Genomic DNA, 23,871 nt, shown 5'->3' with positions numbered 1-23,871 from the left:
CGACAATAGTCGACAACGAATTTAGCCATCGACTATTGTCGGCAAAATAAAACAAAAAAAAAACAAAAAAACTACAGAGTGAGACATCATCTTCTAATCATATCTATGCTGAAAGTTGTACAATGCACATGCGCAAAGAGCGGAAAAAAATACAGAGTGAGACATCATCTTTTTTTTTATCTCTGCTGAGAGTTGCACATGCGCAATAAGTCCGCCAGGGGTAAAAAAAAAAAAAAAGGACTAGGGCGCAAAACTCCGGCAGAGAACGTCAAAAGTCTGGGATAACTTCACATTAAACTTACAAAATAAATTAAATACATGTGAGATTTGTAAAGCGGCCCTTGTGTACCACGGAAATACGACTGCAATACTTGAACATTTAAAGTGGAGGCACGTCGGATTTACTTAATAACCTTATGCAAGATTTCAAAGCTGAAAGTAAAATAAGATCCATTTATAATAATCATGAGATACATAATCCGATTGGTCGACTAGTCGTTTTAATAGTCGGTGACTAATCGACCATCAGAATAGTCATTAGTTGCAGCCCTAATAAGCAGGTCAGCTGTTGCTCTGGGAAGGGAAGCTTAGGGAGAAAAACGATCCACAACCGTGAGTATGTTGGTGTTATGGAAACAGGAAGTCCAGCCACCACAGAGTCGCACCGCGCATGCCTCATCAAACTGCAAAGCATGGACGCAGCACCACCTCAGCCTCAATGTTAATACGACATCTTCATATGATCACTAAAGGTCAGTGTTAAAGCTGCCTGTCATTTCACTAATTACCCTCTCATTTTGCATGGAAATGCCTGTGTGTCGTCACCCATCTGAGACTGGTTATGCTCTACATACCTTGCTTCCTGCCTACTAAGGATTGGCTCCATACACCACACCTCTGCCTTCACCCACCTGATTGGATAATTGTCAGGCAAATCATCATCACTACAGCCACATGATGAGGAAATAAAAGCCAACTGCAGCTGTGGACTGGTTGGCAACTGTTTGCACAGACAGTCTGCCCTTGGCTTGAGAGCTTTGGTTATGATCATGTGCTTTGTTTGCTGGTTTTGTGATTAGAAGAACTTAGTTTAGTGTAGATTTCCCACAGTGTTAAAACTGTTTGGGCTTTTGTGTTCTTCTTTTGTGGTTTATTGACTGACAGTCTTGTTTTTCTTTTTGTGGTAAGTCTTAAAGCCCTTTTGGCTTCTCCATTAGTTTTATTTTGTCAGCTTAGTGGTAAATGTAGAATGTGTTGGGCTAGTTTAGGTTTGTAGTGGTTCATAGTATTTCTTTTGGTTAAATTTTAGATATTGAAGCTGCTTCGCCTTTTGTTATTATATTGATTACTTGGCCAGTTTTTGTTCACTCTTTTTTGGTCACTATCTGCTTTGCTTTTTACTGGCTTGTTTTGAGTTAACTTAAGAAAATAGTTCTTATGTTGGTTTCTTGACTTAAGCAGCTTCACTACCCCAACATGTGATTCACCACCATTTGTCTTTGTATTTATCCTCATTACCACTTGTATCAATAAATTGTTATCTCCCGGTTTTACATCTGTCCACAATTCTCATTCTTTTGTTACGTCCATCATATCCCTGTACTGGGTCGTAACAGTCAGTGATGACCCAGGAGAGCGAAATCTTGCCTTTTGGTGTTAACTTTGTCCGCCGGGTGTCAAGTAGCAACTCCGGACATCAACAACGTCAACAGCAAACCTGAAACAGCCTTTTGAAATAAAGCACCCAGCCAGCCTTCTAAGGTATGTGAACTAAATGCCACTAAAAAGATCAAATCACACGACAAAACAGATCTGCAGCCTTTGAGAAACCGTCAGGTTTCATAAACTTGACAAATGCAAGACATATGGTCTCGCATGTCTTTGTTTTGTTTTTTACTTATTCATTTAGGCTGAATATTGCATTTTAAGTTCTAGAAGTCAGAAAAATATACACAAAAAATTGAAAAGTGACTTAATGAAAGATAAATAAAGTTGAAATGTTTTGCAATTTAAATGTTGCACTTTGAGGAACATCCTTTGTTTCGTACCTCAGCCTGTTCCCTATCTCAGAGTTTAATCATTTAAAAAAGACCATTCAAGCAAGTTTTTCCTCATGTTTTTATACTGCAGGAGTGAAAGCTGCAGCTGGCTACGAGCTGGGACTGACTGGGTGGCAACAATAGGAAAATGCCAGTATTCTGAGGGTAATAGCTCGCAGCAACATAATGAAGCAAAACAACAAAAGAACTATGAACTAGTTCATTTTAAAATGTGTGAACTGAAATTTTCAGAACACTAACAGAGACTGTACCTGAAACCAAGGGAGCTTCTTTAGTAAGACATGAATATTTTTCAAGGAAGGTTGTTTTTCACTTTTTTTTTTTTTTTTTTTTTTTTTTAACTTTTTTTCATAGTCAATAAATTTAATTTGAACAATTATTTAAATGACAAGAGTAAAAGGAAAGGATTTTAAGTGTCTTTGTATTTTCCATAATAATAAAAAAAAAAAAAACTTACCTTGAAGGTATCATTGTCTATCCAAAACTCCAATATACACCTTATACACTGCAAAACAGCAATATTCTATTCTAGTTATTTAGCAGACACTTTTATCTAAAGCTTTTATCCAAAGCATCTGCTAAATGACAAATATAACTTTGTGTCTGCTTAAACAAACCAATGTTTCAACAACAAAAACCTAATGTCTAATCTGAAGAAACATGTTGAGGTGATTCATTTTTGTTTTGGTTAGCTGGATACTAGTCTTGTTAGCTTACAGAATCCCAGTCTTATGGTCAGGATGGCTTTGATAACTTGTCTGTTTACTTGTGTGGAAGCATCACAAGACATCAGCTGATATGGACAAAGGCTGCAGTTAGTTAAGAATTAATGTTAACATCAGCAGAATGGTTAATGTCACCTTCAGCAAAAGAGGATGTTGAGGGTGATCAGACCTAAAACAATGCTGTGCCAGTTGAATAACTGGAAATCATCTTTAGTGTACTAAAGTTTGGGGTACAAGGGTAATGTGAAGTATAGTATAATTGTGGGTGTAAATGGGAGGATGAGCTTGACAGAGCTTGTGGAAAAACAGCTGAGGTATTTGAGACTAAGGATATGCAGAAGTCATTGTCTTTTTCCTGTCAGTATTCTGAGCGATCTCTACGTACTGTTGCCTTACATAACACTTATTGATTATACTTAATAAATCTTTAAAACAAGATTGAGAGCTCTCGGGTTGTTTCTTTGGCTTCCCCACGGGGTTGGTCTGCTGTACCACTACTATGAAGTAGGGCTGAGCGATATGAACCAAATCTTACATCTCGATATTTTTTACCTAAATCACTATATACGATATATAGCTTGATATATTTTTCTTGGTCAATTAACCAAAGAGACAGTTCTAATATACAACCTTCAGTGCTAAATACACTTCTATTAAGGTTTGGCAGTACATGTGCATTAAAACAGCTGACTGAAATTAAAGTAGCTTTACATTAAATTAAATGCTCCTAAAACAAAATGAATGAAAAATACTTTTCAATGATCATAACAAAAATACAGCTGTGCAAAATGCAAAAGAAAAGATGTTTCTAACTCAAAAGAAGCTATCTCGATATAAACAATATTCCCTTCTTCTATATTGTGTCTGATTAAGTCTCAATATATTATCTTGATATACTGCCCAGCCCTACTATGAAGAAAACCAAATCAGGTCTGATTCTAGTGATTTCACTAGAAGTCGCAACCTTAAAAGTGTACTTATACACTTCCTGAACAACATCATTTCTAAAAGAGAAATCAGACGTAACAATCATATGCTTACTCAGTACTGGAGTTGTGTTTTCATAAAAAACTTTTTTATCCTTTACTTGAGTCACTTTTGTTACTCCTACTTGAGAACAATTTTTGGCTACTCTACCCACCTCTCTGGTTAAACCAGGCCACGTTGGTACTAAGGGGTCCAAAGTGGGCCAAGAAAATATCCCCCCACCATTACACCAGCAGCAGCCTAAATGTTGATCCAAGGCAGGATGGATCCATGTTTTCATGATGTTTCCACCAAATTCTGAGCCTAGCATCTGCATGTGGAGCTTAAATGGAGACTCATCAGACCAGCAACGTTTCTCCATCTTCTATTGTCCAGTTTTACGACCATGCCACATTCAAAGTCACTTAAATCCCATTTTTTTCCTCATTCTGATTTTCAATTTGAACCATTTTGACCATGTCTACAAGACTAGATACATTGATCTGTGCCATGTGATTGGCTGATTAGATATGTGTGATAACAATCAACTGAATAGATTTACCTAATAAAACGGCTGGTCAGTGTAAAAAAGCAGAAAACCCAAACTTGCTGAAATGTAATGTAATGCATGATTCTAATATCATTTTAATCTAAGTGTACAAAACATGTCTGAAAAGAGCAATTAGACAAAAAAACATTATATACATATATAAAAAAGTTTTATTCCAATTAAGGATTTCCCTGAGACACTGCAGTGTTACACAGTAGGACCTACAAAATGTAGATTTGTCATAATTAAATCAATGCATTTACAGCTACACCCACATTTTCCTATATATCATGACATACAAGACCTGTCACCATGACAAAAGCTCCACACGGTTAGTGTTTTCATAGGAATAATGAGCAAACTCGAAACACCTGTCCTACTTCAGATTTCTTCTCACAGCACAGAGTTTTTTATTGTAACAGGCTCAGACTCTAATCTCCTTAAGAGGTACCCACTGTGCCATTCACTATTTTACCCCTTTCATATTCAGTGTGTCAAACTTTGAACTGTCCGTTAAACTTTACTCGCACAAAGTCCCAACGCTGGTTTGACTGTGATGAGTGTTTTCCAGCTTTCAGTGTCCTTTAACTGCTCACGGCAAAACAATCAACAATAATTCAAAGGTTTGTTGAAGAAAGCACATTTATCAGACCTTTCTTCATCACTGTCATGAAAGTGTGCATCCTGCAAAGTTCCTCTTACATTTTAGTGACATCCACAGAGTCATGAATGTCAATCACTTGGAATCCCGGGTTATCGATGCCCTGTTTAAGATGGTGGTTGTGATTCTCTTTATTGTGGTTGTTGTGATTTCTCTGGTCGGCGTCTGTCTCGAAGCAGTGGACGCAGTGTGGCGTGGTGACTCGGACACTTTTGGAAAAGTTTGAGAAATCTACGTGGTACTTTCCAGTCTTGGTGCGCGAAATAATCGGCAGGAAACTGTAACCCCACTGAATCTCCTGTGGGATGTAGGAGGTTCGGACTTGGCAGGAGGAGCTGGTGGACTCGGCCGTCCCGTCCAAAAAGACCACCAACTCGAAGTCCTGTTGGGGAAGAGTGTCAGCTGACAGCTCATAGAACGGACTAAATCTGTTGATCACGTGGTAGAGAGTCAAAGGGCAAACAAAGAACAAGTTATCCTTGCCAGCATCAACTGTGAAGTCAACATCCACCTGATCCAAGATGATGGTCTCTCCATCTGGTGTGGTCGTTGTCCTCAGCAGCTTTCCGTAGATCTGGCTTCCAATTAATAAGGTCTTTCGAAGGTTGGCCACTCTGATCAGGAGACACAGACTTCCTTTCTTTAAGCAGATAACTGCTGTGTGGCTGAAGGTTACAGTCTTTGCCCTTTTTTTGGGTAAGGAGATCTTGGCTAAGATGATGCCACACATGAAACAGTTGATGAAGACTCCAATTAGAGACTGGATGATAATCAGAGCCACTGTGCCAGCACAGTGCCCAGTCAGAGCCCTGCCCCCATACCCGATGGTGGTCTGAGTCTCTAATGAGTACAGGAAAGCCGTTGTAAGGCCGTTAACATTGTCTATACACTGGACATGCCCATCTGTACGGTTCTGCCCAGTTAGATCCCCATTGCTCTTTGCAACCCAGTACCACAATAGGCTGAAAAGGAACCAGCTGCCTGTGAATGCAGCCACAAACAAGAGAAGAACAAACCGCCAGCGGATCTCCACGAAGGTGGTCCAGAAGTCCACCAGGTATGCAAAGTGGTTGCTGTACTCAATGTTGCCGAACTCGATGTTGCAGTGGCCATCTTTGGTGACCAGGCGGGTTTTGCCGCTTCGGTGTCCAGCTGGTTGGATGTGACCCGGAAGCACCTGGAACATCGTGGAGCTGCAGGAGCAAACACAGCATGAGTGAATCTCATGATACCAGTCAAGCCAAGAAAGACGCCCTACACTGTAAAAACACAAACAGTAATATTATAAAATTCCATCATGAAAAATATATTTTATACCTTAACTTTTACATGGGATCTATCTATTTAACCATTAAAATTCTATTTTATTTCAAGACATTGATTTTCTATTTGTGGTTCGCCTTTTTGTTTGTTTGTAAAACTGCATGTAGAAATGATGTAAAATTAATGTATCAATAGATATAACGGCATAAAGAACAACCAGAAGAAGAAAGCAGAATTTATTACTAACAGAACTTTGTAGAAATAACACACAGATCAACAGTGACCAAACCTTTTCTCATTTGCACATCATTTTTTCAAGTCTTGGCTTTCAGGAGAAAAAATATTGGTATATTTACATATTTCCACTTTTTCCTCATTTACAGTTATTTCTGCTACTATTTACCTGTTAACCTCACTAAACCAACTCCAACTCAGCTGCTTTGTGGCGCCACTGTGCATCAGAAACGTCTTCTTGGCTTTATTCTAGCCATAGAGGAGCATTATTTTTCTTCTTTTCAGACACACATCTTGTTGATCTTTGGCTGCTCCTGATTGGACATTACTGTGAATTTAAGCTCTCTGATAGGTGGAAAGTTTGACAGGAAGTAGCTTCATCATCATTTCCAGGTCTAAATAGAGGTCTCTTAGCAACATAGTAGTGATAATGATCTTTTTCTGATGAAAACGTGATAAATAATGGTATTATCATGGATCATTGTGGATTTACCATATAGAGTCTCTGAATAAACACGACATTTAGTGGCTGGATTGTAAACCTCCTGGATGGTATATAAATGTCTGGAAAACCTCCGTAGATCACCTAAAGAGTAAGCTATCCATCACAATTCACCCCACAGAGTTGCACACTATTGTTCCTTAGACACTGATGATGATAGAAGCGATAGTCTGCGGGGGCTGTGGAGATCTAGCGGTTTTAAGTAGTAAAGAAAAACATATAATATTATTTCAGTTTGTTGCCAGTCTGGGGACTTGGCCTCAAAATTACCTTAATAATCTCGGGGCCAACATTATGTCTGCATACTATAAATAAGTTATTAAAAGCATTAAGCTTAAATTTAGCTGTTCAACTATTTGATTTCACTTAAGTAACATTATGAGCTAATCTAAAACATATAAGTATCTTTAAGTGGAATTAACTTATATTTCCTTTGATGAAAATAAGAATATTTTTGCATTTTCACAGCTAAATGGGTTTATTTTCACATTCACATATTCACACAAAACAGCATCTAAAGCCTTTTTTTTTTTTGCTCTGAACACATTTGAAATGATCAATTTTAAACGTTTAAATGTCTCTCCTCATTCAGCTGCTCTTTGTTCAGTTAATAGCTTATAAATGACGCCACACACACCAAAGTAAACACAGTCAATGGATGAGGAATGTCCCATCTTTGGATTTGTGGTTTTTAAAAGAAATTTAAACAAATTAAGTTTTTTCGTTTGTTTATTTGTTTGTTTTTTGAATTTAGAAAATTTTCCAACTTTTCCAGGGATAAGATTTGTATATCTATTTTATTCAAAATGTAAACATATAAACATGAAGACTATCAGGGAGAGATAATTTACTGTATGTACTCTAAAGTGTCCAGTACTTCTAGAGTTAAGAGTTCTTTCCATATGAAAGCTGGAGGTAAACAGGTAGAGAATTTCAAGTTACAAGAGGATTGTGCATATTTTGTCCAGTTATAAATTCACTTTCATTATTTATTTAGCAGGACTTACACTGTGCAGCATGGACCACGTGGTCCACTTTGAGCATTACACAAGAGCTCATCAGATTAAACAAAGGAACTCAAAAAAGCCTGACTGTTATGTCCAAAGTCGTCAGATCACTTGAAAATAACCTCTTTTAGAATTAAAGTTTACTTTACATTGAAAATAAATCTATTTTAAAAGGATTTTACATGCAGCTCCTTACTACCTGTTGCAGTTTATCATCATGAATTTGTCTATAAAGTGTTCTGACACCATCCCTGATTGAAAGACGGTGCTGTACATCTGAGACAGGTCAAATAAAAGCATAAAACCACATAAAAACAACAACATAAAACAAATTAAATGAATAATGTATGAGAATACTAGTGGTGATAGTTTAGTCTTGTAAAAACCTGGCAACTTGCTTGAGTTGTTGGTTTCCTTTTACAGTTCTTTATAGTTAATATTGATTTAAAGTCCACTTTGTCCTCAGTTCTTTACATTTCTATAACATACACAGACATAGCTGGGACATGTGGTTGTATATTCTGCTAGAAAACTAACATCCTTACAGAACTGTCATAAAAATGTTAAATAACTTACATGTGAGCAGCTTTAATCCATCTCAGTTTAAACATTTTGTTGTACAACCTGAGTTTTGTAAAGAAATATAAAAGTTTAGCTAGGACTTACCTGCTCAGTGAGACCATGGGCCCAGAGTGCTCACTGGATCTGTGCTGCAACTTCAGACCCTTTTCTTTTACCAGGTGGCCATGAAGGCGTTGGAAAGATTTTAATCCACAGTGAAATTTCCTAATCCAAGCCACATGCCACCTTGTACACTGGCTTCATAGAGCCGGAGAGCTCCTGGTGGGCGTCAGTTCTCAGCAGGGCAATTCAGTACAGTAATCAGACAACCAGTGAGTTTGGGTTCAGTGGATTCCTGCAGGTCTTGACACTGTAAATGTCTGACCACCATGAGGAGGAGGAGGAGGAGGAGGAGGAGGGGTGGGGGTATTCTGGAACTGTGGCATGAATAGCTCTCGTGCTTTTTTTTTGGCAGAAGGTGCGTCATTGGAGGGGGACAAAGTGGCTGGTGCAAGCACTCATGCTGCTTTTATTTTCAGTCCTGAGAACATTTGGGATTTACAGGAGGCCTCACAAAGACTCCCCTCAGTTATATTTCCCCCTTCCCTGCCTCTGTTTCAACCTGCAAGGCAGCCTCACATTTACATTAAAATGCAGAGCTGTGGGGGCACAGTGTCCTTGCCATATTCTGCTGGCTGCAGCAGGACCATTTCCATGTCTGCGGAGCGCATTTCAACCATCTTTCCCAATAAGAGATCTGGAATTGACAGGATACCCTGCAGTGATGGTTACAGATGCCATTAGCTGTATGTAAATGAAACAAACAGGAGATGGTGAAGATGCAGATGTTGTTCCTGTTCCATATTGATTCCACTTTGAGATTTTTGGAGGCTACTGACAAATGCATCTCACATGCAGGCATGTTCAGCAGCAGCTGCAAATTTTAAACAATCTTTCTGCACATAACATGCTGCATACTCATCAGAGAATGTCTTCAGCATAGTGGGAGCTCATTTGCTTTCTGTCAAATGAAAGGCATGTAGAAAGGCATGTCTACAGCTCAGAGTGAAGCTACCACCTTTGCATAATAGTATGCAGCAAAAGGAAAGACATTAATGTAAATGCTGATGGCTTTTTCATGTCGAGGCTGGGGGCATCTCAGAGGGTAAACTGGAAGCCTCACCTGATCAACCACCTATTATTCTCTCTATAATTACAACATGATCCACTTTAGCATTTAAAGAGCTTTTTAATTACTACATCACCTCATGTCTCAAAATGAGGTAGGGGTGGGGGGGTGCATGCAGTGATAGTGAAGACACCTGCAGATGTGGTTTTCATTGCATGCTTCTGTCTTCATGATGGCTTATGTGCTGCAGGAAGTTAGACGCAGAGGATGTGCAGGATGTCTTATCTGTGGTGGGAAGTTGTGATAAAACCACAAATAACATAAAATCATATTCAGCTGAATAAAATCTCATATTTTTATTATCACTATTATGTGTTGGAAGAACTGAAGAAATCCCATCGTACTAGCATTATTTGTTTTTGCCAGCTTTATTGTTGTTAATACAACACTTGATGTTATCATAAAAACATGGGGTTACTGCACCAGTGTCATTTTGGATGTATTTAATTACAGTGTTGTATAATTTAAAGACCCATGATGCAAACACACTACAGTAGACACAGAGCTGTGAAACGTTTTTACTTCTCCACATTTCATGTTTCAGACTTGTCTCAAAACAGTTACAGCTGAGTAGTCACCAGTTTTCAAGAAAAAAAAAAGTTTTTTTTTTGAAGGAAAGACCCAACACACATCAACAAGCTCTAAAAGATGGAGGGAATTTAGTTGGAGAAATTCTGTTTTACACCAAAAATAAAAAATAAAATGAATAAAAAATAAACAATTAGGTGGACAGTTAAACACCAACCACATATCTCTCATATATTTGGTCATGTATGAAAATATGAAGATTTTGAGAGGGGGTCCTCAGAGCTATGGGGGAAATTTTTTAAATATACAATTCCCAATGATCGCTAGTTTATATATTGATACTACAATATGTAAGCAATAAAGGAGACACATCTTTTAAAATCATGTCCCTCGGCCATTACAATAAGCTGGCTGAGGACCGACTCACCTGGAATGAACCACCGGCTGGACATTATAGAAGAAATTTGTTAAAAGGAACAAATTACCTATAGTCCACGGCGAGATGGGCAAAATGGCATCTTTATGTAAAGAAGTAGCACTTTGCCCACTAATTTGTTGTTTTTATTATTATTTATGTACTTTTAATTGTTGGTTTTGCTATTGATCAAAAAAGAAGTTGATAAAAATGAAAAAGAAACAACTGCTCCTTGAATCCATCACATAACAACATAACTGGGACTAAAAATCGGCCCTGGCATTTTGAGCCGAGACTGGCCCACCAGGTATTGATGGAAAGACAATGAAGCCTATGAATGAAAACACTTTCTTGCGACAGTGCTTCTACACTGTCTTGTTGGTGTATATGATTTAGTGGTATTTCCATAGACTATTTATTCACCACATCAATCAACAGCACAGCAGCACAGAATATTTCCTCCAACATAGAAACATATAAAAGTGAAAGGAGACAGAAAAAGGTGAGAAAGAATGACACTTGATGGACTTCCTCAGATGATCAAAGTACTGGTATCCCTAGAAAAATAGTGAAATAATGTTTTCTATACAGTACTTACCTGGAGGAAACCATGGTAGGTCAGATAGTATAATCAAGTATACATAAGTATAATCAGATACTCAACCAAGGCTTTTGACTCTGCACCTAACAGAAATAATTACTGTTGACTTTACCTTCAGTTCAAATCTGTAGTGGTGAATATATCTTTGTAATAAATGTTTATTTTTTATACAGTAGATGCATTTAACAAAACAATGGACAAGATGGTTTTGCATAACCTATTTAATAAAATTATAAAGCTGCTGGTCCCTGACTTTTTCTAAAACTGCATGAATTTTTATAAAAGCAAGTTTTAACATTTAGTAGCCTTTGTAAAGAATAGAGGAAATATGATCATTTCTACCTATTTCAGCCACAGGTGGTTATTTGGCCTGTTTTTAGACTCCCGTCATTCTGGATCAGATCATGTGGAAGTATTCTGTAAGGGCTGGTATGCAGAGATGGACTGATGCTGTAATTTACGACACATGGACATTGCAGGAAGAAATGTCTATGTCAAGAAATGCACTTAAATGTACTCAGCCTTAAGAAAAATTTTGTAGCTCTAGGAGATCTAGTGTTATATATACTTCATTCTCATATTTATTCCACCAAGTGCTATATGCATTAAGACCTATTAAGATGCACTAATTCTAATACATTTTAATTAATTCAGTTTTTGAGCACTTGTTTGCACTCAAGTTAGATGCAAAACTTTTTCTTTAGACTATACTTTGTGCAATGGCAATAAAGTTTAATCTAATATAATAACTAATTTTGTTTTTCTTTATGACCTGTGCCAGTGGGAGCATGTAGATGTTACACAGAAGAGGCCCCAGGATGGAACCTTGGGGAACTCCACATGTAATTCTTGTCTGCGCAGATGTAAAGTTACCTACTGACACAGAGTACTTTCTTTTCTCTAAATAAGTTTTAAACCAGTGTACTGCAGCGCCAGAGAGGCCCACCCAGTTCTCCATTCGTGAGTAATATATTGCGGTCAGCTGTATCAAATGCAATACTGAGGTCCAGTAAGACTAAGACTGACATTTTTCCATCATCTGTATTCAAACATGTCATTAATGACTTTGGTCAGAGCAGTTTCAGTGCTGTGGTGCTGTCTAAAACCTGACTGGAATACATCAGTGCAGTTGTTTTGTGTTAAAAAGTCATTCAGCTGATGGAAAACAGATTTTCCGATGATCTTACTTTGAAACGGAAGATTTGAGAACAGCCTGTAGTTGCTCGTTTGTGTCTTGTCTAGATTATCCCTTTTTGGCAGAGACTTGATTACAGCTGTTTTTAGAAGTTCTTGGAGGACACCCAAAATTAAAGATATGTTAACAATCTGTAACAGATCTGGCTCCAGAGTCTTTGAGACCTTTTTAAAAAAAAAACCTGTGGGCAGGATTCTGGGTGCCGAAAATGGGGGGTAAAGGGGAAGGATTCTAGGGGCACATGACTGACAGGGGCCCAGAAGGGCCCTCAATGCTATTGTAATACTAACAAAATTATCTAATACTCAATGATAAACTTACAATCATGCAAATATTTTAGTCATAATGCATTGGTATCACTAAGTTTCTTTGTTTTGGACACATTTCTGAACACCCACCCCCCAGGACATCCAAACAACAAGAGGAGGAGTTCAGTGGATGTAAGATGTCCCGCAGATCTTTCCTGTTAATCAATCAATCAATCAAACAATCAATCAATCAATCAGTCAATCAATCAAACTTTATTTATAAAGCCCTTTTCATACCAAAGACAATACAAAGTGCTTTACAAGACAAAAAAAAAAAATGTGAACCACAATTCAGTTCATGCATGTTAAAACCAAAATAAGCCTTTACACATCAAAAAATTACCCCCACCCTCCCATCCCCTCCCCCGACTCTTTAACTTCTGTCTCCAAGCTGAAAGCAGGTATAAAATATTAAAAGTAATAAATATCTGGCTTGAAGCTGCTGTGAGGAAACAATGTAATTATGGGGATCCATCCACACCAGGTGCCGCGGCAGCCTCCCCGAACAGGGCAGACCAGGGCCCACACCACAGCCATACGGCTGCAGTTCAGGGCCCCAGCCAACCAGACATGGGCAATTAACGCAGCAACAACCCCCAGACCGAGCAGGTAAAACCCCCTGCGTGGAGGATCCCCATGAGGAAAACACTGGAGTTAAAACGAAAATGAAATTACCTTAAGAAACAGTAAGAATGGCTAAGATTGAATAAATAAATAAATGTATAAATAAATTAATAAATAAATAAGAAGCAATACAGTTGAGTAAAATGAAAAAAAAATATATGAAATAAAATTATGTAAAATAAATTAAGATAAAATAAAATTTAGTTAAAAGCCAAGCTAAAAAGATAGGTCTTAAGCCTCTTTTTAAAAACATCAACGTTCTCTGCAGCCCTGAGGTCCTCTGGCAGACTGTTCCACAGTCAAGGGCCACAACAATGGAAAGAGGCCTCGCCATACGTCTTGGTCCTCACCCTTGGAACAACTAATAGACCTCTACCAGAGGACCTCAGGGTCCGCGAGGGTTCATAATTTAAAAGCAAGTCTGATAAATAAGAGGGCCCAAGACCATTAAGACATTTATAAACTACTAAAAGAACCTTAAAATCAATCCTTAAACGCACGGGGAGTCAATGCAGCGATTTTAAAACTGGTGCAATGTGCTCCCACCCTCTGGTCCTCGTCAGAACTCGTGCCGCCGAGTTCTGAAGTAGCTGTAGGTTCAAAATGGACTTTTTGGGAAGACAAGAGAGCGGCTAATCTACTATAAATAAAAGCATACCTCCTCCGTGCTGGCAAGAGAGAGAAATGATGGGTCCTGGTGTTTAAACTGGTTTTCAGGGGACACAGTATGTCTATTGAACCTGCTGTTGACAAACCAACTGCTTGTCTGATATTCTAAAGTTCAGGTGCTACTGACAGAGCAGGGTTTGTTAACCTGTCGACAGTTAATAGCAACCATAGCAACATTAGCCAGGGTGCAAGTAGGGGGCCTGTTGATGATTCTCATTGCACCCCACTGGCCATCAAAGCACTGGTTAGTGGAGATAACCCAGCTCCTATGGGAGGAGCGCTGGCCTCTACCAGCGCTCAGAGACCTGTTGTCTCAGGCTCAGGGGGGAATTTTTTACCCAGATAGGTTTGCTCTATGGGGATAGCCCATGAGTGGTTCAACTTAAAGTCAGTTGATATCCTCAAAATGTCATTAAGACAACCCAGTGTGCAAGAGTACCTTTTACAAGGTCTGTATGGATGCAAATGTACCGTTTTTGAAAAATGGTGCTCTGATCGGCAGGAAGTACCATTTTAGTGCTCCATGGCTGTGATTTTAGCTTTCCTCCAGGATCTGGTTGACAAAGGGAAAGCTTTCTGTACCATCAAAGTGTATTTGGCAGCAATCTCAGCTTGCCACATTGATTTTGAGGGGAACACTGTGGGACAGCACCCGTTGGTGGGTCGGTTCATGAGGGGAGTTCTGCAGGCTCCCTGTCTCGAAGCCCTTGGCCCATCATGGAACCTCCCATTGGTGTTAGATGCTCTCACGGATCCTCCTTTTGAACCGCTGGAACAGTTGGATCTGAAGGTGGCAACTTTGAGGACAGTGCTCTTGCTTCAGCTAAGCATGTGGGTGAGATCCATGGTCTCTCAGTACATCCAGCATGCACAAACCCCTGGGCCCTGTTTAGGGATGTATCCATTCAGGAAATTTGTGCCGCAGCTAGCTGGACCTCCCCTGACACTTTTACTCGCTTTTACAAGCTTGACGTCACGATGCCCCCACTGGCACATTCAGTTCTCAGTCTGGCACCTGCCACACAAGGTTGTGGGTGACACATTCTACAGCAAGTGTGTTATCCATGGCCTTGTGGTCATGCAGTCCGGGAGTCAGTATTTTTTAGTTCCATTAAACCGAATAACTTTAATCAATCTTCAAGGTTCAATCAATCAAAGGTTCACAGTTACCATAAACATGTTTTATAAAGCTACTAAGCATATCATAACAGGGCTCCAGACTAGTTTTTAGCATTGGTTTCACTGGTGTGCCCAACTTTTTAATTTGGGTGCACTAGCAAAAAATGTAGGTGAATTCCAAATTTTACAAAGTTGTTCTCAGTGTAGCTTAATTATATTTCTTTTATTTATTTACTTTTTTATAAATTTGATAATCATTTATTATTATGAACATTCTCAAGACCTGTTATATTTTCTATTGTCAAGTTAGATTTTTGTATTGCCAAACTATTTATTTGTTTAATATACTAGCAAAGTTTCTTGTTACTGTTGTAGTGGGGTGGGCCCTAATTAATGCCGCACTGCAGTAGCACGTGTATCATTTTTGCTGCTTCGTGGCAAAAGCTTGAAAACCATTGTGTGGGTAAGACCAGCCCCATTTAAAGGGGCATTTCACCCTAAAATGTGTTTTTTTGAGCTGTAAACAATACGATATTACTTAATTGTAATGAAAACCACATATACTGTTGATAAAATTAGTCATTTTTTAATTTCTTTAAAAAAATGGGAATTTGTTGGTAAAAAAAAATGGCTCATAATGCCCCCTACAGGGTAAAAGCAAGTTTTATTTTTGGTGATCTGGAGTCATACTACGTCATGGAAAAAAAAAACCCATAGCCCCTCTTTCCAGATGTAAATGAGTGGGGCCTCACCTTGCAGGCATAGAAAACCACGCCCACCAATGCATATGAACAAATGTAAACTTATATGTTGTAGATTTGCTTGTTTCAGACTTCTGTTCTTTCACAGAGTTTTTGATTTTTTATGCAGTGGGATGGATTTGTGCTTTTGAGGGGTGTAAAAGTAACACCAGACTATATTCTTTACCTGCTGATCCTCATCTGGCGACAAACAGCAGCTCAAATTGTAGCAGCAGCAACTTACAGCAGCACTTCCTGCAGTTGCCACAACCTGCTGTGAGTCTCCACAGCTTTCCAGAGCTGCTGGAGCTGCTGCCAGAGTAACAGCGCTAACTGATACGGTTCAGGACCATCTTGTTCTTCTGTAGCTGAGGGGATTCTGGAGGAGAAAAGTCGTCCACCTCAAATACCACTTTGTGGCATAGGTGCTTTGTGAATCTTGCTGTCCATCTTGCTAGTGAGCTGAACTGCTGTCTGTCAATCATTTCTGCCTGTGTAGCCCAATCCGCCCACTCTCCGCCCCCTGATGGCCCCACATCTCGCACCCCAACCCTTGCAGTTTCAGGCATTTTTCAAACTTTGGCAGTACAACACTCCTCGCCAACATGCACTGGACAAAAAGACCTAAGATCTGGAGAGATCCAAGCGGATACAAGTCTCCGTATCCGCAGCACATCCTGACTGTTTCCGGGGACATATGGGAAGATCGGTGTGTAACAGATCCTATTATAAGATACCCTCCGTATACACATCTATGGCAAATCCTAGTATAGGATATGCCGCAGATACACATCTGTGATAGATCCTAGCATTGGATACCCTCCATATACACAACTTTAAGAAATCCTAGTGTGTGATATTCTCCGTATACACATCTGTCGCAGTTAAATCTCCGTCCATCAAACGTCACGATCAACGGCAACGTTGCATTTAATTATGGGTGCCAATGCTGTAAGGCATTGGCAACATATTGCTATTGCCTTTTTTTTTCCGCTCAAAACTTTGGCGGCTATCTCCTCCTACAGCTTTCACTCTACCCCCACAAAAGTTACATCAATCTGTGCTTCTCGATCGGGACATGTGTGGTATGACTTTTCTCGTACAAAAGTCTGGCGGTTCTCGAGTAAATCGCAATAAACCGCGATTTTTTGAAGACCTGTTTTCCCATAGGAATGAATGGGATTTGGCTCTGAGCAGCCCGAAAAACATAGGTCACTTTGGAAGCCTACAGCTCAGCCATATCTTCACCTAGAAACACCATTCAAAGTTTAAACGGGTCACGAAAGATAAACCTATCACTGGCCCGAAGGGCATTTTCATGTCTCTTACAGTTTGTTCACAATCACTGTTGAAGTTTTAGCAAAAAGTGCCAAAATCCTCTCCCTCTAGCTTTTGCTTCAAAAAGACATGCTTAAACAAAGTTCTCTCACGGCCAGAGTTTTTGCTCTACAGACACAATTTTTACATCAAAACGTAGGTTTTTTTGTTGGCTTCAATTTATCATGAGCTCATTTTGGGCTAGGACGTACAGATTTGGAGCTATGAGGCTCAGAAAGACACAAAGTCTTTTCTCCCCACTCAGAATGCCCAGCTCGTGCAGGTGCGTCGACTGCGGTGCCACCTGGTGGCCGTACGGGATATTTAATGGCATCGCATTCGCGGGCGGGTTTGTCTCCGTCTCGCGCCGTCTCCCTCGCTCCGGCTGGCTCCCTCGCGGCGGCCGCGCGGCCGGCACGCCAGGGGGCGGCGGGGCAACGGCGCATTGGCACCCATCAAAATTTCTTTGAAATTTTCTAGTTTTAAATATGTCGTCGCCTGTCTTTCTGTCTTGATTACCTTACTTACTATTTGATACAGAGTGAAGGATGGATAACATTATAAAAACGATTTAGGATAGACTTACTAGCTTGATACACATTTAATGATCAGAGTGAATGGTAAATAATATTTCTTGCAATAAAAACGATTTAGGAAACTATCTGTGACTGAAACAGATTGTGGCATCATCCTGTGGACACACACAAGCTGTAAGAGTTTCTGAAACGTTTGTGTCACGTAGTTAAGCAATCATCTCCCTTCTCTCCACTGATCAGGTCTAATACACCAGCTGACCGACCGGGCTGCAGGTTCTGTGTCAGAGCAACGAGCCACATTAAATATTCCACTCCGCTGCTTCTTGTGAAGAGTGGTCGTCTTGTTGCCTGAGGGTTTGACCCTCTGCCTGTCAAGCTCATGTTGAGGTGTCTCTGAGCAAGACACCAACCCCAGATTACTCCTGATGAGTTGTGGTTAGCACCTTGCATGGCAGCTTCCACCATCAGTGTGTGAATGTGTGAACAAGTGAATGTGATGTATAATGTAAAGCCCTTTGGGTATCATTCCAGGTACATTAAAGCGCTATATAAATACTTTTACCATGGCAACTGACAACCGTTTTGTCACCTTATTGTTGTTATGGCAGTTGGCAAACATTCACCCTCGAGAATCAACATCTAGTTTTTAGTTTCTGTGATTTTTCTGTGGTGCCCAATAATTAATGTTTTTCCATTGGTAGTTTTTATTTAATATTAAATGTCCTTTTTAAAAGTCCTTGGACATTGAAAGTAACTAAATTAGAATTAAACACTCCCTAACATATTCAACAATAGTTTCATTATGTGATATTTATTGTGTCGATGAAGAAAAGGAGTAAAACCTGATAAAAGTCTGTGGTTTCCTGAGAAAGTTACAGGGACCAAAATGGAAAACATTTATGTCATTAATTGCCATGATACTGTTTTTCATGAAGAAGTCCAAATAATATATTTTAAAATACAAAATTATATAGAGAAACAATAAAACATAATACATTTCTAGTTTATTTTTTCTTTAGATTTTATTGATTTTTTTTGTTTTTGTTTTGTTTTTGTTTTCTCCATTTGGAGAAAATTTAATTAAATAAAAAAATATAAACTAAAACTAATAAATAAAATGCATTAAATAAAAAACTAATAAGTAAAATAATGCATAAAATGAATTAAATAAAAAGGATAAAACTAATAACTGAAACTAATGAATAAAATGCTTTGAATAAACTAATAACGGTTAATTAAAAATTAACTGTGAATATAATCTGGAATCCTCTGCTGAAACAGAAGATGACTTCACTCCAGATTTAATTTTTTTTCTTTAGGTTTTTGTGTTGGCGTTGATGTGCCGGACTGGTCTGTTTTTTACAGTGCCTCCATTCTGGCAGGGTCTCTGGTCTGGTCTCCTCTGGTCCTGAGATTATTCTTGGTGTGGAAGACTCTCCTGAGACCAGTGTTGGAGGACGTTTATCAGTTTTATTGAACTGGTTTTGGCCTTTGTATTGGTGGAGATGTTCTGGTGATTTAAGACATCTCCACCGAGAAGAGGATTTTGGCCTTCTGAAGTGCACATCTGATGTTGAGCCCTCCTCTGGTCTAGAGACTTCCTGTGGCTGGAAGTCCACTCCTGTTCCTGAGACCTGAGATGATGACTTACCTTGTTGATTTGACCTGGATTCTGGGTCTGGCTGTGGTGCAGGCTGTGAGACTTCCTGTAACAGGAGGTCCACTTGTTCAGAAACCGCCTGTGGTTCTGAATCTGCTTGTGGTTCTGGGACTTGAGATTCTGAGTCCACAGATGGTTCTGCGAGCAGTTCTGGTTTGAACTCTGCTTCCACTGAGGGACAGCCTGGTTCAGATACCTGATCAGGGATCTGAGGGTCGTTGATGCCAGATATCATCCTGAACTGGACAGTAAAATCTGCCACCTTCCACTCCAGATTTTGTATCGTCTCCTCCTGAGACTTCAATTTGGATTTCAGGTCTTGGTTGGCTCGGATCTCTTTTTCCAACCGTGTCTTTAAATTTTCCAGCTCGTCAGGGTTCCCCATCTTGGCTTCTACCTGTATGAGATCACTCTGAGCTTCTGGGTTTGCTTCCTCAGGTGATTGACCCAGTTCCTCATTGTTCTGGTATTTCTTCAGCTCCTGTTCATAAAGCTTTCTGAGATAGCATTCTTTCTTCCGTTCCCGGTCTGCATCTACAAACCTTTTCCAGGTACTTTCAGATTCTCTTTCAGCTTTAATTCTCTTCTCTTTCTCCAAAGTAAGAAGCTGATTCTTCTTCTGCAGTCTGGTTCTCAGATCCTCAACCTCATTATTCAGGTAGTTAAGTTGGTTTTGGCTGGACTGAGATTCTTGTTCTGCTTTCATCCTTTTGTCTTTTTCCAAAGTAAGAAACTGATTCTTTTTCTGGAGCCTAGCTCTGAGATCCTCTACTTGATTTCTCAGATAGTCCAGTTGTGTTTGGTATTGTGATGGTGATCTCTGACCATTATTTGCAGGATTTGGGAACCTGCGTTCTCTCGGTGGGATGCTGGCTGCACAGTCAGCAGATGTCTGGGATCGTGTCCCGTTATTCCTGATGTCTTGTGAATGAATATACGCAGAGTTACCAGGAGTCTGTTGATAAGACTGCTCCTGGACATAGCCAGATCTCTGAGCTGCTTTCTGAGCAGGGCCCTGGGAATGTGAAAACTCCTGCGTTTCTTCATGTCGACCGGAAATCAAAGGTGTCTGGGAGCGATTACAACCCTGAACACTCTGTGATTTCTGAGTTGTCAACTCCTGGCCACCAACCTGCATGTCCTTAGAAGATGTGGATGGGGTAGTCCAGGTTTTGTAGCACTCCTTATTAAGGGCGACATGTTCAGTGTCGTGATCTGGAGTCTTTCGTTGGACTATGGGCTCCATTTTAGTTTCTTCACTATTGAAGGTGAAGATAAAAGACGCTGGATCTACGTCTTCAGGCAAACCCAATTCCTCGTCAATAATATCACTCCAGAGTTTTCCTGTCAGGGCCTTGTTTTCCTCCATTTGTGTTTTCTTGGAGTCAGACTACTACAAAAAAATGTCCAAAGTCCTTTGAAAAGTTGAGAAATTTAATATTTCCCAACACAGCGTCCAAAGATCCTTTAAAGTCCTTGAAAAAGTTGAGAAATTTAATATTTCCCAACACAGCGTCCAAAGATCCTTTAAAGTCCTTGAAAAAGTTGAGAAATTTAATATTTCCCAACACAGCGTCCAAAGATCCGTTAAAGTCTTTGAAAAAGTTGATCCGTCAAACTCTTTGGAAAAATTGAGAAATTTGATATTTCCCAACACAATGTCCAATGAACGATATTCAATGTTATAACGTTCTACAAGTTTCTGTTGTGTACCAAACAATCTTGAAAAGATATGAAAATCAGTTCAGATGCTTCGAACAACTCTACTCCACGCAAGATAATCCCACAAAGAGGTAAGCTTGAAATCTGACCCTTATATAGGGTGGAATTATGGAGTTCACATGCGTTATTCTGGTAGCGGTATATATATTACCTGGTACCGCTCCAGACGCAGCCTGTGATGTCATTAACTCTGTAGTGGCCAGGCTTCAAACACAACATCCAAACGCATTTGTGGCGATCTCTGGAGATTTTAACAACATCTCCCTCTCTGCAACTCTACCAACTTTCCAACAGTTTGTCAGCTGCTCCACCAGAGAAAACAAAACGTTGGACTTATTTTATGCAAATATTAAAAATGCATACAGCTCCTTTGCCCTGCCACCTTTAGGAAGATCAGACCATAACCTAGTTCTTCTCTCCTCCTCCTACAAGCCCATCGTTCAGCAACAACCAGTCATTAGAAAGGCTATTAGAACCTGGTCTAATGAAGCTGAAGATGCTCTGAGAGGATGCTTCGAGGCTACAGACTGGAACGTCCTATGTGAACCTCATGGAGATGACATCAATGCCTTGACTGAGTGTGTGACAGATTATATTAACTTCTGTGTGGACAGCACCGTTCCAACAAGAACAGTGAGGTGCTTCCCCAATAACAAACCCTGGATCACCAGTGACCTGAAAAAGCTGCTGAACATCAAAAAGAAAGCTTTTAGGGATGGAGACAGGGAGTTATTGAAGTCCACACAAAAACAACTTAAAACACAAATGAAGAAGTGCAAGGAGGACTACAGGAATAAGTTGGAAAGTAAGCTTCAGAAAAACAATGTGAGGGATGTGTGGTCAGGAATGAAGAAGATCACTGGCTTCGGGATAAAGGAGGATCAGACTGATGGAGGTCTGGACAGAGCGAATGAACTGAACATGTTCTTCAATAGGTTTAGCTCACCTCCTGCTTCAACCCCAACTAACCACACACCCTCCATGAGCCCACAGCTTTCCTGTCACACCTCCACTCTGTCACCCTGCAGCTCAGTCAAGGACCTGGACACAACCTCATCTCCCTCCACATCAGGACTTCCTGAAACCTCCTCTGCCTCCACCTCCACTCTGTCTGTCTCCTGTAACCAAGTCATGCAACAACTGGTGAAACTGAACCAGAACAAGGCTGCAGGTCCAGATGGTGTCAGTCCCAGAGTTCTCAAGACCTGCTCAAAACAGCTATGTCCGATTCTCCAGCACCTGTTCAACACCAGCCTGAGTCAGAGAAGAATCCCGGTGCTGTGGAAAACATCCTGCCTTGTTCCAGTGCCTAAAAAACCACAACCAGCTGAACCAAAAGACTACAGACCAGTCGCCCTGACATCTCACGTCATGAAAGTCCTGGAGAGACTCTTACTGGCTCACCTCAGCAAGCAGGTGAACACCTTTCAGGACCCATTACAGTTTGCATACCGTAATGGGCTTGGGGTTGAAGATGCCATCATATACCTGCTTCAGAGAGCCCACTCTCATCTGGACCAGTCAGGCAGCACTTTGAGGGTCATGTTCTTTGATTTCTCAAGTGCTTTTAATACGATTCAGCCTGCTCTGCTGTGTGAGAAGCTGCAGAAATTCCAGGTGGATCCCTCCACAACCACCTGGATTTACGACTACCTCACAAACAGACCACAGTTTGTGAGACTGAAAGGTTGTGTGTCTGAAATGGTGGTCAGCTGCACTGGAACACCACAAGGGACTGTACTTTCACCATTTCTATTCACGCTGTACACCTCAGACTTCCAGTACAACTCTGAGTTCTGTCATCTGCAGAAATACTCTGATGACTCAGCAGTTGTTGGGTGTATCAGTGATGGACAAGAAGCAAAGTACAGAGAACTGGTCGGTCAGTTTGTGAAATGGTGCGGTGACAATCATCTCATCTTGAATACCAAGAAAACAAAGGAGATGATTGTTGACTTCAGGAGGAACAAGAACACACATAGAAGTGTTTCCATCATGGGAGAGGAGGTGGAGGTGGTGGAGGAATACAAGTACCTTGGAGTTCAGCTGGACAACAGACTTGAGTGGAAAAGCAACACTGAGTACATTTACAAGAAAGGTCAGAGCAGACTCTACTTCTTAAGGAAGCTGAGATCTTTTAACGTCTGCACCAAAATGTTGCAAATGTTCTACAGGTCTGTTGTTGAAAGTGCAATCAGCTTTGCAGCAATCTGCTGGGGCAGCGGCATCAGAACCAGAGACTTGAAAAGAATTAACAAACTGATCAAGAAAGCCGGTTCTGTGCTTGGAGTAACTCTGGAGCCGCTGGAGTTGATCATCAAAAAAAGAATTCTGTACAAGCTGACGAAGATAATGGAAGATCCTTCACACCCTCTACACAACGCCGTGACGAAACAACAGAGTGTGTTCAGTGGGAGGCTTGTTCAAGTCCGATGCAAGACAGAGAGATACAGAAGATCCTTCCTTCCAGCAGCTATCAGGCTGAAGAACAAAGCCCTTAATTAATTAATGTGATTGTTTTACTTTACTAAAAAAAAAAAAAAAAAAAAAAAAAAAAAATTACTACTACTACAATATTGAATTTCCCTTTGGGATTAATAAAGTATTTTTCATTCATTTCATTCATTCATTCATTCATTACGTTGTCATGACAATTTCTATGATCTGTGTTGTGCCCTCAAAGTGATGTCACAAAGATTCTAACCCAAATAAGAAATGG

General features: G+C 40.0%; 1 protein-coding gene across 1 annotated transcript; it reads right to left on the bottom strand.

Annotated features, from left to right (window-relative positions):
* Positions 1-4,498: 4,498 nt before the first annotated feature.
* Positions 4,499-6,407, bottom strand: kcnj1b (potassium inwardly rectifying channel subfamily J member 1b). Its single transcript, XM_042008544.1, has one exon. The coding sequence runs from the start codon at positions 6,146-6,148 to the stop codon at positions 5,000-5,002; it is 1,149 nt and encodes a 382-aa protein (XP_041864478.1). The 5' UTR covers positions 6,149-6,407; the 3' UTR covers positions 4,499-4,999.
* Positions 6,408-23,871: the final 17,464 nt, after the last annotated feature.

This window comes from Melanotaenia boesemani, chromosome 15 (genome assembly GCF_017639745.1).
Source record: "Melanotaenia boesemani isolate fMelBoe1 chromosome 15, fMelBoe1.pri, whole genome shotgun sequence".
In the NCBI taxonomy this organism is placed as follows: Eukaryota; Metazoa; Chordata; class Actinopteri; order Atheriniformes; family Melanotaeniidae; genus Melanotaenia; species Melanotaenia boesemani.
This window is presented reverse-complemented; position numbering and strand designations above follow the sequence as displayed.